The sequence below is a fragment of the Apis florea genome, unplaced genomic scaffold, assembly GCF_048593485.1.
Source record: "Apis florea isolate Af1SG1 unplaced genomic scaffold, ASM4859348v1 contig_3798_pilon, whole genome shotgun sequence".
In the NCBI taxonomy this organism is placed as follows: Eukaryota; Metazoa; Arthropoda; class Insecta; order Hymenoptera; family Apidae; genus Apis; species Apis florea.
The window spans coordinates 691,852-706,574 of NW_028256860.1; the positions used below are offsets into that span (position 1 = coordinate 691,852).

The 14,723-nt window shown below is 20.9% G+C and overlaps 3 protein-coding genes across 4 annotated transcripts in view; 1 reads left to right on the forward strand and 2 right to left on the reverse strand.

The window, feature by feature from the left end:
* The first annotated feature begins 433 nt into the window (after positions 1-433).
* On the forward strand, positions 434-3,591 carry spag (RNA polymerase II-associated protein spaghetti). Of its 2 annotated transcripts, XM_031915727.2 has the most exons (9): positions 469-797; positions 875-1,089; positions 1,167-1,298; positions 1,636-1,886; positions 1,997-2,207; positions 2,282-2,596; positions 2,748-3,014; positions 3,119-3,311; positions 3,389-3,591. In XM_031915727.2, exons 2-9 carry the CDS (start codon positions 952-954, stop codon positions 3,481-3,483), a joined length of 1,602 nt encoding a protein of 533 aa, XP_031771587.2. In that variant the 5' UTR covers positions 469-797; positions 875-951; the 3' UTR covers positions 3,484-3,591. The 2 variants fall into 2 exon arrangements, with proteins under 2 accessions (XP_086772112.1, XP_031771587.2); XM_086915986.1 differs by having other exon boundaries at positions 434-1,089.
* IFT54 (intraflagellar transport 54) lies at positions 3,583-6,918 on the reverse strand. Its single transcript, XM_012484741.3, has 10 exons — positions 6,710-6,918; positions 6,514-6,631; positions 6,328-6,440; positions 5,324-5,602; positions 4,868-5,259; positions 4,665-4,790; positions 4,347-4,593; positions 4,138-4,257; positions 3,994-4,079; positions 3,583-3,890 (listed from the first exon to the last, which is right to left on the reverse strand). The coding sequence occupies exons 1-10, from the start codon at positions 6,842-6,844 to the stop codon at positions 3,740-3,742; spliced, it is 1,767 nt and encodes a 588-aa protein (XP_012340195.2). The 5' UTR covers positions 6,845-6,918; the 3' UTR covers positions 3,583-3,739.
* A 3,561-nt stretch (positions 6,919-10,479) lies between these two features.
* Poxn (paired box pox-neuro) overlaps positions 10,480-14,723 on the reverse strand; it is a 40,411-nt gene continuing 36,167 nt past the window's right edge. Inside the window, exons 4-6 of the mRNA XM_012484769.3 lie at positions 13,379-13,625; positions 11,943-12,111; positions 10,480-11,457 (exon numbers count right to left, since the gene is read on the reverse strand). Coding sequence (XP_012340223.1) covers positions 10,941-11,457; positions 11,943-12,111; positions 13,379-13,625 — 933 coding nt within the window. The 3' untranslated portion in view covers positions 10,480-10,940. The remainder of the gene's footprint in view (positions 11,458-11,942; positions 12,112-13,378; positions 13,626-14,723) is intronic.

Below are 14,723 nucleotides of genomic sequence, written 5' to 3' on the forward strand. Positions count from 1 at the left end.
TTATTTAGATTTATTCGTGCTCAGTTAATATGTAACCGACACTCTTATAACAATTCAACTATGCTACGTGCTTTATGATTGGTCAGTATTTTTTGTTAATAAAGTCGTAATGAAAAATGTACAGAAAAATGTTACTTGAAATTATCACAGGAATTTTTAATTAATAGATGTTTTTATATTTTTGGATCATATTCTTATATTTTTTTATACTACGTCTGATTCTTATCTCGTCCGTAGCATACATATTAGATCTATAATCTGTCATCTGTGATAACAGTACTTAAATTATAACATGCTAGATAATGTAAGAAATACAAATTGTCGATATGTTAAACATGCGATACAATGTAATATTTCATAAGATATCACATCTATTCTACTTTTTGTCTATGCTATAAATAAGATACAATATAGATAATGAATAACTTAGTTAGTTCACTTTTTTATATAATGAGGGCTCTTAAGCACAATTCTCAAAATATTGAACAAGAAAATACATTAAATATTAAGTCTATTCTAATGTTATTTATGGCATAATATTTAAGAACAGATTTCGAAATTTGTTGGAAGTGTTATATATGATAATTTTAACATAATTAAAATTACTTATTACTAACAATATTAAAAGTTCTAACATTAATTTACAAAGAAAAATTTTTTATATAAAAATAAGAAAATTAAGAAAATTTCGTGATTAAAACATGATATAATAAATTTAATATGAATTAATGAATTATGCTAACTTTTTATCATATTAATATTTTTTATGATATAAGAATATATATTTTGCGAATAAAGTAAAAATTTTATTTTAAATAATCAAATATTTTAATAAACTAATACGTAAATGATGAAATCATTATTAATTTTTTAGAAAGCGCAAAAATTAACCTAAATTTGCAATTGATATTTTGATTTCATTTATCGTAATAATTATAATATAATAAAAAAATGGATAAATCAATTTTAATACAAAAGCAAGTGAAAGATAATGCAGAAGATTTACAAAAAGAATTTCTTGATATGAAGAATTGGGAAGAACAAATGAAACGTAAAGATGATGAATTGAGGAAAGAACGAAATTGTCAGGTAAAAATTGTCATCTTTTTGTTAAAGCAAGAATAGTAAGAATATTTATAATATATATATAAGAATGTTTTTTGTAGGCCACTCTACCACCAATTAGAACCAAACATAAAAATAAAATAAAAAAAATTTCAAAAAAAATAAATGAAGTTGATATTAAATCGAAAAAAATAAAATCTTATGACTATTCTGCTTGGGATAAATTTGATGTAGTAAGTTTTATTATTATGTTGTAAAAATTAAATTAATTTTGAATGTTATTAATGAAATTTTATTTTAAAATAATATTTTCATATAACTTTCTTTGATAGCTTGAGAACTAAATATGTTTTCTTCTAAGTTTTAATAAAAATTAAGTTCTAAATTTTAATTTTTTGAGTATAAATATTTAAAAATATTAATGATTTTTTATCATAAATTCCTAATTAAAAATTGCGATTCTTGGAATCTATTTATCAAATTTTATCAATATGTGAAAAATACTTTTAAAATTTTGTGTTTAAAAAAATAAAGTTTTATAATTTTAATATTATTTATATTATTTTAAAGGATAAAGCATGCAAGGAAATAGATGAAGAAGAATTCATCTATTCAGATGAATCTGAAGATGAATCAATATCTAAAGAACAATTAGAAATAGCACATCAAGAAGCAACGAAACATAAAAATGAAGGCAATATTTTTGTGCAACAAGAAAAATGGTCTAAAGCAATTGGTTGTTATAGTAATGCTATAAAAATATTTCCACATGATGCAATATTTTATGCAAACCGTGCACTTTGTCAATTAAAATTAGACAAGTACATATATATATGTATATATATTCTAATTACAATCTGCATATTAAATTAAAAACAGTAAAATGATGTTAGATATTATATTTTTATAAAAATATTATATTTTTCTGCAGTTTCTATTCTGCTGAATCTGATTGCTCTGCTGCAATACAATTAGATGAAACTTATATAAAAGCTTATCATAGAAGGGCAATAGCTAGAATGAATTTAAAACAATACAAGGAAGCTAAATTAGATTTAGAAAAAATTTTAAAATTAGAACCTTTTAATAAGGAAGCTAAATTATTATTTAATCAAATTGAAAACAAGATTAAATATTCAAAGGTAATTAATAAATAAAAATTAAAATCATTTAATTAAATTTATTTATTCAAGATATTAAAAAATATTTCATATAGACAAGCACTGAAGTAGAAGAAGATACAAAAGAATTATCTAAAAACATAACATTTGAAAAAAAAATTGCTGAAAAAATGTGGAATAAAACTACATTAAAAGCAACAAATATTAAAAATACTGAAATTAATTATATGGAGGATGATAAAAATATTAAAGATATTATAAACAAAAATAAAATAAAAGATAAGAAAGATAATGTGCATGATATAGATATAAAAAATGAAAGGGATCCACGTATTCCAGATTGGTTACCAGAAAAAGATAATGTTATTGTTATAGAACCAATTGAAAAACCTCCACATTTACACTCAAAGGTAAAATTATTAATTAAAATATATATATAGATATATAAAATATTTATTATACATATATTTAATATTTATTATATTTATTATATATATATATTAATTTTTTATTATTTATTATTTATTATATATTAATATTTATTATATTAAATTTGTACAGAAATCATTGATAAAAATACCTATTCAAGAAATGGAATTTGTTACTAATTATAACTATATTAATAACAAAACAATATGCATTGAAAATGATCAACAAAAAAAAGAATTTGGTAAAGATAATAATCTTATGAAAAATAATAATTCTGTTAAAACTATTAAATCTTTGGAAGATATTAGTATTGTACCTCCAATTCCTAAAACAGCTGTACAATTTATAATGACTTGGAAAACAAATAAATCATCAGAATTTAGATATAAATATTTAAAGGTGGGAAAATATATTTAAAGATTATAATTTTATAGTAAATGAAGTATTGTAATCACAATTTGTAAATTAGTAAATTATAATGAAACTATTAAATCAAATTTCAGCAATTACCAAAAGACAGTTTACCTAAAATATTTCAAGATTCAATGGAGTCTGATATTTTCTGTCAAATAATAGAAGTTTTAAAAATAGAATTTATAAAAAGGAAAGACTTAATATTCCATTATCTAAAAGATCTCAGTCAAGTTAAACGATTTAGAACATTTATTATGTTTATTAGTGACAGTGATAAAGAAAGTATGTATTGTTGCATAAAATCTAAAGTAAAATATTGGTAATATTTTTTTTCAATGGATTTTTTTATTAATCTTTAGGTTTAAAAATGATTTTCGAATATTGCAAGACAGTCGAAAATGTATCTCAAGATGAAATTTCAATTTTAGAAGATAAATACGAAGTTAAAAAATAAGTTGAAAATTTATTAATAGAAATATTTATAAATGATATAATAAGATTAAATTATATATTTTGTACAAATGTTCTTATTCTAATAAGTAATAAATAAACGTAAAAATTATAAGACTTTTTATGGGTATTATATTACATTTTATACATATTTCATTGTTGTATATGTACAATAATTGATTATAAACTTAATTATAATTTAATTATAACTTAAAAAAGAAACAAATTATGTTAAAATTAATAAAATATTCTAATGAAAATTAAATATGACCATTTAATAACGTTTGTATTCTTTGATCATTTTTCATAACTTGTGATTTTGCTTGACATATTTTATTCAATTGTATTTTCACATTATGATCAATTTCTTTTAACGTTTCCTTCATAGGTTCTATTAATTCTTGTGTTTTCCTGAAAAGAATTATTATATTTAATATTATATATATGTATAATCTTAAATAATAAATGATATATTCTTTTATTAAATTTATATATAAAATTTATATATTCTTACATTTTTTCAATTTTTAATTGTTCATTTACTTGTTGATATTGATTTTTCCATTCTAATAATTCTTTTTGCATAATTTCTACATCTTCCTATAAATAATAACTTATATTATAAATATATCATAACAAATAATAAATTAATAAATACCTGAAAATAATCTAATAACTTTCCAAGTGGATTTGTTGCACGAGTTAAAGTTTGTATTGTATTTCGTAGTTTATCAATTTCCTTTGTTATTATGTCACGCTTTGAACTTATATCCCATGCCTAAAAACAAATTTATACTTCATATATTAAAGAATTTTATGTTATAATAGTATGACAATAAAAATAAATTATGATTGAATTGTACTTACAATATTTGTTTTTTTAGGCATTATATCTACATTATCATTATTAACCAATTCTTTTTGTGTTTCTAATATTTGAGCAACTAGATGCCCATGTTCTTGTGTTAATTGATTATTAATTTTAAAATTTGCATTATTTTCTAAAGAATCACTACCATTTCCTTTAGTTTCCATAACTACCATATCTTCAGCATCATCATCTTCTTTGAGATCAGAATTTTCTACAATAACATTAATACTTCCCATAGGTGTCCTAAAAGAAAATACTAATAATTCATACTTCGTATAAACTTTTTTTGTAAATAATTTAAAAATGATTCTAACAATATCTCTTCATTAATAATTAATTCTGTTTTTCCTCGAATTTTGGGTGCTGCAGGTCTAGCACTAATTGGTCTTGAACTAGGTGGACGTAAAGAAGTTCTTGGTCTAGAAGTTGATTGTGAAATACTAAAAACATTTATTATTAAATGTTACAAATGTTTTAATTTAACCTTTTATAAGATAAAGTATTAGATAACTAATACCTAGCATCTTTATTTTCTGATTGAATTCTTTGAATTTCTGATGACTGATCAGATTTCTTAATATTTTGTACAGAAATTTCATTATCTGTAATTTGCATTTTTTGTAATTTATTTGTATCTTCATCTATTTTATTATCTTTTACAATTGATGTAGATTTCAATTCAGAATTTACAGAATTTGGTATATTAACTATTTGATTTTGTAATTCATTATTTTCAGTACGTATTGTATGCTTTGATTTGTTTTCAGATTCTTTTTGCTTTTCATCTATTTTTTTATCTAATTGTAAAGGAGTTATTTCAGATAAGGATGTAGAAGATGTATTCTGTTTAGATTTAGCAGATAAAGATCTTTTTTTATGTGCAGATGAAGGAATTTTCTCTTGCATTAACTGAAAAATATATTTTTAATTATAATTTTTCATCTTTATTCAAAATATAAATATATTAATTTACCTCAACTTGTATTGTTTCTATATTATTTTTAATATTTTTTTGGGATTCTTGATTTTCTGTTTTATATATATTTTCTTCATGTTTTGTTATATTATTTTCATTGAATCCTTTTTTCTTTTGTTCTGTAGATTTTTCTTTTGTTGACGTAGTTTTTTTTTGTAATGTTTCTTTTGATGATGATCTCTTTTCATTTTTCGTTATAGATGATTTATTTTTTGAACTAGATTTATTTTTTCCAAAATTTTTTTTATATTGTTCGATAGCTTCCACACTACTTATCTGTTTAATTTATAAAATAGGTTTTAGTTTCAGGAACAGAAAATTTTGAGTGTTCCTTTTTTATGAATTGATATATTAATTTATACAATAAATATATAATAAGTAGATTTCAAATAAAATTATCATTTTATTTTAATTTTATTTAGGAGGAATACAAAAGAAGGAATATGTGTATTTAGAAATCTTTCATTTCAAAATTGGCCATCAAATTGGCTTCTCTCACTGCTTGTATTTGTATAGAAATAAAAGATACTAAATCATTGTAATTTCGGTCACCCAATTGGTTTATATTTTATTTTCATATTTCATAAATTCATAGAATGTTCAAACTCGCTATGGATGGATACTGAATAATCAATTTACAATCAATATTCTAGTTATATATATATCTCAATATATTTGTGATATCATTACAAGAGAAAATGGAAACTTTTCATTGGTAATACAGTGAGAAGAGGCAATATGACAACCAATATGGTAACCTATAAAATAAGCATTTATTTAAATATTTAAATATTTTTGATTTAATAGTGAGATATTATTTTTGATTCTATGCATTTCTAACGTTAAAAATATAATTTTTATAATCTCAAAATTTTTTAATAAATAAAAAAAATCCTAAAAGTTTTATAAATATTCTTCTATAAAAAAAAGTTTTGACATTAAAATATCATTAATTTTTCTGTTAATTTCTTTTTCATATTTACATATTTGAATAATATTACCTTTTTATCTAAAGCTTTTCCAATTGCTTGCAATAATTCATTTGTTTTAGTTGGTTCTTGACCTGAAATTATCTTACTGGCTCTTACAGATAAATTAATTCCAGTAACTAACTCTGAAATTATTGCACGATATATTTGAATACAAATAATATTATATTTTTATGATAAAAAAAAATTATAACTTACTGACAACATCGATCAATTTTGTTAAATAAGCCAGTTTCGCCTCTTTGTTTTTTATATTTTCTGAATTTAGCTCCTCCTCTGAATATAAACCATTTAAAAAACCAGTTTCACTTATGATCTACAATATCATTTATTTATTAGTAACAAAGATTTTTTATATTTGTTTTATTTAGAACATAAGTAAGAAATACATTACTGCTGATACAATATCATGAAGAAATCGAAATGGTGGTTTTTTTAATAATTTTTCGGTAAGTGGTGGTTTTTTGAAATACTTTCCGAGTAAATCTTGAGTTTTTTTAATTGTTTCCGGTTTTACATCGTCTACCATTGTTAATTATAAATAAAATATATCAATTGTAATAGATATTTCTCATTCTACTGAAGTTTGTGTTGTATTAAATGGTTGCTTGGTAACCAATGTAACACAATATAAATAATATATGCCTAGTACATATATCGTTAACAAACTGTTGCTAATGCAACCATATTATAACACAAATCAAAATTAGGCATTAAAAGAGTAAAAAATTAATTAGTTACTTTATTCGAAAAAGATCGAATATTTACTTACTTTATAGTTGATTACTCTTTGTATAATTTCAGTTGTTACATGTTATAGTTATTATTGTAGTTATTCGATGTTTTGAATAATAAATTATTGAAATAATTAACAATTTTACTCATTTCTAGCAAAAGTAAAGGATAGATACATCTAAATATGATCGAGCCAACTTTAAAAATCTAATCTATATCATAAAAAAAAATAAAAAAAATGTGTACATGTAACATATATAAGTAGTTAATAATAGTAATAATGTGTAGTTAATAATTTCATTATTATTTATAAAATTTATTTCATTGAAATTATTAAATTAATTAATGACGAAAAATTTAATAGTTGATTAAACACCAGTTTTTAAATAAACTTTTAAAGTAACTTTTAATAAGTAATAAAGTAAATTTTAAACTATGTATAATTTATATATATAATAGTAGTTTTCCAAATTTTTAATAATATTTTATTTAAAAATTGGTAAATAATATTTTTTTTATAATTTTTATAATTTTTATTAATTCGAAGATTATAAAAATTATTTTTTGTATTAAAAATAATTATTTATTTATTATTCAATTTTCTTCATAAATAAAATTAAAAAAGTCATATTCATTGCATTAATAATTTTGAAAATAAAAATTTATTCATATATAATGTTTAAAATGCAATAAAATAAAAAAAAATTAAGAATATAATGAATTTTGCTCAGAATTACCGTAATAATTAAATATTTCATAGTCATCTACATTATAAATATACAAGTACGATTAAATCGAGAAATATAAATGTATCTATACTTTGTTCCTTATAAATTGCTTTGATACGTATTTTATCTATAATTTTTATAGTAAAATCGAAATTTTTATTCCGATTGCTAATAACTCTACAATCGTTTTCTACATTACAAATAGGTAATATCGCAAATAACATGAAAATAATAAAAAAAAAATCTGATAATTACTGAATTCTTAAAAAGTATTGAATATTTATTCTATATTTATTCTATATACATTTATTCTATATTTTGTCTGTGGATATAATTAATAGAATAATATGAATAGCTTGTTTATAATATTTAAATTTTAATTTTATTATTAATTATCTTCATAATTGTGGAATTATTGAAATTTAAAAATAAATATGTAACATTTGTATTTTGAATTGTATATTTTAATTTTTTTCTTGAAATTTAAAATAGCAGAATTTGAAATGTAGAATTCTAGAAAGAAAATTTATTTGTTTAATAATAATTTTAAGTTATTTTTTATATTATTCGAATTCTCAATATAATCTTTAAAAAATCTATTTATTCTAAATATTGCTATTCAATAAATAAAAATCAGTATTTTCAGATTTATATCTTGTTAATTTTTTTATTATCATTGGCATTATTATAAATCAATTCGAGATGACTCACAAAATATCAAAATTCATAAGCAAGCATTGCTTAAAAGAAAACAAATAAATAGACGGATGTTGATGCATTAGCATTTTATGATGCATTAATTAATTCGTGATGAAAAGATAAATAAAAAGTTTTTATAATATTATAAATGCAAAAGAAAGAATATTGTCTATAAAATGCGATCCTTTATTTAATTTCATTTTCTTTTTACAGAGACCATCATCTCTGTCATATTTTATAAAATGTACACTTATGTACATTAATGTTCACATATGAGACATTTGGACTAAAATTATTTATGATTTTATTATTTGCACTCCGGCTATTCTATATGTCGATACATGCTTTATTGAACTTTCGTTTAATTGCACTTTCTGTCAAGTTCGGCGTAATTTTTTTTCGGATTATATGCTAATCATGATTTCATGAATGAACTTGACTTTTATTTTAATATATTTTGTTGATTTTTTATTGAAATTAAAATTATTTTATGACATCCCATGAAAGATTCTTTTCGTAAATCGATCATGTTCAAATGAATTTACGTTATTCAAATAGATTATTTAATTCTGTTAAGATGGATGTTGATTAAAATTATTAAATGAATTTTTCATCAGTAAGATAATTCTTTAGAACATTTTTATTTAATTAATTTACTTATAATTAATATTTATCGTATTAATATTAAATTAATAATTATTAATCTTTGAAAAAAATATTTATTTTGATAATTATATAAAAATTTTGATTAATATTATTAAAATATGAATTCCAATTGATTGAAATTTTTTATTCTAACATGATAAATAAAAATAAACATTTTTGTTAAGGTTACTAATCATTTTATTTTATTAGAATACGTCAAAGTATCTTTGATCAAATAAAAATTAAATATCATACATAATAATATGGCATCATCCCGCTCACAAAACAAAATTATACCACACACAAATTACGCAACAAAAAAATCTCAGTATTCAGAGATCATAAAATTGATCCTGCTGAAAATCATCATAAATCATAAAATCTAATATTCATATGTGATGTTATTATCCATATGTATGTCGACGAGATATTCATTTGCTTTAAAAGAAATAGATCATCGAAATATCGACAATATCAGATATGGAAAAATGAATAAAAATAATTTAATTATAAATTAGTTTAACAGACTTATGTTTAATCTACGATATTGCAGTCAACAATACATAATCGACGATTCATGCTAATGTTACATACAATTTATACTTTTTTTCGTGTCGGTAATATAATGACGATCGCTTTAATTTTCGAGATTTTCGAACATTTGATAAAGTTGTAATTTCTTTTTTATTTTTTTAAAAATTTGTATTCAACTTCGTTATTCTTTCTTTTTAATAAATTATGTCACATTCCCATCTTATATGTTTTACACCAATCATTTTGAATTTTTAATTAGTAAATGCATTTTGAAATAATGTGTTAATTAATTATTTAATAAATAAATTTCGTAAAAATTAATCAAATAATAGTTTTTTTAAAAGATTAAATAATTTTCAAATAATTATTCTAAAAAAAGTATTTTATTAACTAAAATATTATATTACTCTGATTTTTATAATTTTTTAAGTTTTTAATCAAGTTTATAAGATTTTATTTATATTTTTGAAAAAAGATAATATTTGTTTATTCTTTTGATAGTTCTATAAATATTTTTTAATGCAATCTAAAGAATTAAAAATGTACAGATATGAATATTTTTCAATATTTAAAAACATCATTCATTGATTCTTTCATCAAATAAATCAAATTGATCAGTGAATTTATATTTGATATTTTCAGTGGAATTATATCCTTATTAATATTTATTATTAATTAATATTTATATCCAATAATCAAATATTTCATTGAAAAAAAATTAGAAATTTCATTTTCATATTTTTTTCATAAACCTCATTTATAACTTTTTGTCATAGAAAAAAAAATTTTGCGATAATTTTATTTAAATTGTTGAAAAATTGTTTCATTACAAACTTTTTCATTCAAAATATATTATAATAATATATATTATAAATATATTAATATAAACAAATATTAGCATTAAAAAAAAGCCATTTCTTATTTCGTCATTTAACAAGTCACTCAGAGATTACAATAAATTATCAAAGATTATTGGATCTTTAATAAACATTTTAATTTCCTATATCATTAAATCCTAAAAATGTCACAGATAGCCATCGATACCAAATATAAACTTAGTCCAAGTTTATCATTTATATTCATTAATCATTCTTTTAATTATATAATTTTCTCTTTTCTAGTTCCTTTTATATCTTAAAACAATTTCATGTTTATCTTCAACGTTTTTTACAACATATTCACCTTATTTATTTTTGTATCGAAAATTCTCCCAAATCCAGACGATCATCTTATTTTTAGCCTCTATTACCAGATCTTGAAATTTTCCTCCCTCTTCCAAATCCTTCAGATTTCTTTATTCAAGATAATTCCACAGGGTTGAACTACGCCGAGATTCGTTAATTTCGGCCTTTTCGAGATGCTTTTACCCTCATCTTTTTTCAGAAGTTCCTCTATCGAATAAGGATTTCTCTTTCTCTGGGGTTGTGTCGGTCTTTCCTCGACCGCTATTTCTTTGGCCATAGTGCTCTGCTCATTTCCAGTTTCCAAAATTCGCGGTGACATTATCTTCTGTTTGTCACTGGTCGCCGGAGGTGGGCTCTGTCGATTCTCGAGATTTACAGACGAACCGGATGTATTATGTCTCACGAATGCACTACGATCGCTACCGATTTTTTGGCCAAGTTCTAGAATAATAGGTGAATTTTGAAACGGTTTGTAGTGATCTTGGGATTCCGTGTTTTCGTCTAGATCGCTTTTGTCCAAGGAATCATCACTGCCTGCCATTGAGCTCGAGCTGGATTTCAAATCGATTTGATTTGTTGGTCCACTCTGTTCCGAGAGACGTTCTACATCTAACGATCTACAATACATAAATTTTTAATTGTTTATTTAATATATTTTAATTGTTTGATAGAGATTAATTTTTAATTGGGTAATATAAATTTTCTACTTTTTTTTTTTAAAGAGATTACAGATATAATATTAATTAAATTAATTTTTGCATAGATTTTTTTATATTAAAGTTTTTAAATATAGGCTTATTTATTAATTTATTTTTTTCTACTTTATTTTATTTATATATTGTATTCAAATATTGTATTTTATATATTCAAATAATTTTTAATATATAATATGTTTCTTATTTTTAGAAATTTATTTAAAAAAACTTTTATTATTTGAATAAATGAAATGGAGAAAAAATATACAATTTTTAATTCTTTTATTTATAGCTACTAATTATTATATTCCAAATGGTATTTGTATTATTTATTGTTATTTGAAAAATTAAGAAAACTAATTAGATAAAAAGACAATTATTTAAGAAAAAAATTAAGTTATACTTACGTAAATGATTGCATTCCATGATGCAAGTGCAATGTTGTTGCTTGATAAAGAGATGAGTAAAAGCTTGGATTCCAAGATGGCGCGCTGGTATTACCAGAAGTCGTGGAAATATGTAATGGTCCCAATGTTCCCGGATAAAATAATTGATAATCTGTTCTCATAAGTGCGTCTATATATAAAAATAAAAATAAATTATTAGTAATATAAATAATAAATATAATAAATATTGGAAATAAATATAAACATAATTTAAAAACATAATTTAACAAACAATATCTCATTAATATTTAACATTTTTCTGAATTAAAAATATTGTTAAGTTGAAATTATGAATTGCACTATGTTTATTTCTCATAAAATTAATCATTACATTATATATATATTATATGAAACATACAAAGTTTATTGCAATCTTAATTATTCTTTTATCTTCATTTGTTATTTTAAATTAAATCAATATACAATATTCGTATTTATAATTAATTTCTTGATATGAATGAAAATAATAGAGAAAAGATGATTTATTTTTATGATAATTGACAATTACAATTATAATATTATATAAAATTATATATATTATATATTATATATATATTATATAAGCAGTTTACACAAATGATATTAGTTAATATTTAAACACGTAGGAATATACAATTATTAATAATATTTAAAATTTCAAACACAAATGAATTAAGAATCGAAATTTTTTTTAAATTTATTTTAATTAATATTAAAATTTTAATATTTTTAGTTATTAATATTTTTCAGAATATTTAAAATATTAAAATTACTAAAAAAATCTAATTAAAATATAATATAATATAATATAATTAGCACAAGATAGTATATACAACACAACGAATTCCATGATTGATCAATATATAAATGTTTATTCTTCATGTTTATTCTTCATGTTAGCTTTATATCAGTTAGTGGAAAAAAAATCGCAGCGTTGTAGATAATTTATGGAATAAACAAGATAAATTTTGAGGCAAATTTTGAGTTCTTATAAGTTGCGTCTTAGTCATCAAGATATAACATTCTGACGAGTCAACTGCCAACAAGGTATTTTACAATTCCTTTTCTTTTTTTACTTTTCTCTTCTTTTTTCCTTTCAATCGTTATAACTGCAATCGTTACTATAATGCATTTTTTTTCTTTTCATTTTATATTTATTTTGATATTAATTTGATTTGACTCATAATGAATATATATATATATATATTTTGAGATACAAACAAATGTTTAAGGAATCATTTAAACGACAATATTTAGGACGCGACCTAGTTTTCCTAATAATAACACAATAAAAATAAATTAATTTTGATATGGATTTTTGATTGAAAACTAAGATTCCAGATTCGAGTTTGTGAAATGAATTAAAAATTCATTATCAATTAAAAAAAAGATTTTATTTCATAACAATAAAAATTTACCTCTATTAGCGACGTTTGAAGAAATTTGCGAAGTATAGCTGCTCTGAGAACCACCCTCAATTCCCGTATGATCAGTATGAAGTCCGCCGCCTCGAAGAATTCGATTTACCGAAGATACAGAAGGTAAACTTTGAGGATCACAAGCTCCTTGTCGCGCGAGTTGTTCTCGGATCTCCCAAGCGAACATTGTCGGTTGTTCTTGTTTCATTCGTAAAATTTTCTTCACAACTGTAGGTGTGGCCACTTGCTGAAATAATAATCATAAATTTTGAATTATAAAAATTTTTGAATAAAGATTCTAATAAATTAAATTCTAATAAAGGATCATATCAAGAAACATAGATATTGGGAAATTTCAAATAATATAATAAATTAACAAGGTACCTGGAAGTGATTAGTATCTATTACTTATTATTTATGTATCAATTTATAATCAATTTTACCAAACTACTAAATAAATCTAAATATATTGACATAATAGATTCTAATTTTATAAAATATGAGAACAGTATGTAGATAGGAGTGATGTAATAAAATCATAAGACTTAAAATTAATTCGATAATATCTTCGAAATTTAATTATGCTACTTAATTAAGATACAAAATTTTATCAATTTAATATCGATCCCATCCTTCTATGATTTTTTATTGATGATGAGAATGATGATAAGATTTCAATAATAAAATGTATAAATGAATAAAATTGATTTTTTTGTCGCAAATATAATATAAATATAATGTCGCTAAAAAAACATTTATACATCATATGTTATAATTTATTGCAAATTTATTTTTTTTTTCTATTGTGATTTTTATAATATTTTTAATATTTTTTATATTTCATTTTTGCGAATAAAATTTGTGCTTTTCAATTTCAATTTGATGAGAATTTTTTTCTTATACTTTCTTAAAAATTTTACTTTCCTAAAAACTTCTTAAAAGTTAATAATAAAAAGTTTTGTTTTAAAATTTTTTAATTTTTGAATTTTAAATATATGATTTTTTGAATATATGTCTCTAATTTGCATGTACAACAAATTCGTTTATAGATAGATAAATAACAAATTGTAATCAATTATATTTAATTCCATTTTTCATATGCAAATAAATTTCCAATTATAAAGAATTAATCATAGTCAAAATATTTGAATTATTTATTTATTTATTTCCACCCACATTCTATTGATATCAATTCAAATTTAGTAGTAACTTAATCTTGATATAAATTTATTTATATCAATTATTATTCTTTATTTTTTAATCAAATCAAAGAAGAATTAAGAAATTTCAATTAATCATATTTAATTCTATTTTTTATGTATTAAGTATGCAAACAACAAGTTAT

What these genes read in the sequence shown, in the direction of transcription:
- spag (XM_086915986.1), top strand. Translation starts at nt 952, where the DNA reads ATGGATAAATCAATTTTAATACAAAAGCAAGTGAAAGATAATGCAGAA. An exon ending in CTTGGGATAAATTTGATGTA is followed by an intron (nt 1,299 to 1,635) that starts GTAAGTTTTATT and finishes ATTATTTTAAAG; the next exon opens with GATAAAGCATGCAAGGAAAT. An exon ending in TAGTGACAGTGATAAAGAAA is followed by an intron (nt 3,312 to 3,388) that starts GTATGTATTGTT and finishes ATTAATCTTTAG; the next exon opens with GTTTAAAAATGATTTTCGAA.
- IFT54 (XM_012484741.3), bottom strand. Translation starts at nt 6,844, where the DNA reads ATGGTAGACGATGTAAAACCGGAAACAATTAAAAAAACTCAAGATTTA. An exon ending in TCAGAAAATAAAGATGCTAG is followed by an intron (nt 4,791 to 4,867) that starts GTATTAGTTATC and finishes AAATGTTTTTAG; the next exon opens with TATTTCACAATCAACTTCTA. An exon ending in CAATTAAAAATTGAAAAAAT is followed by an intron (nt 3,891 to 3,993) that starts GTAAGAATATAT and finishes AATTCTTTTCAG; the next exon opens with GAAAACACAAGAATTAATAG.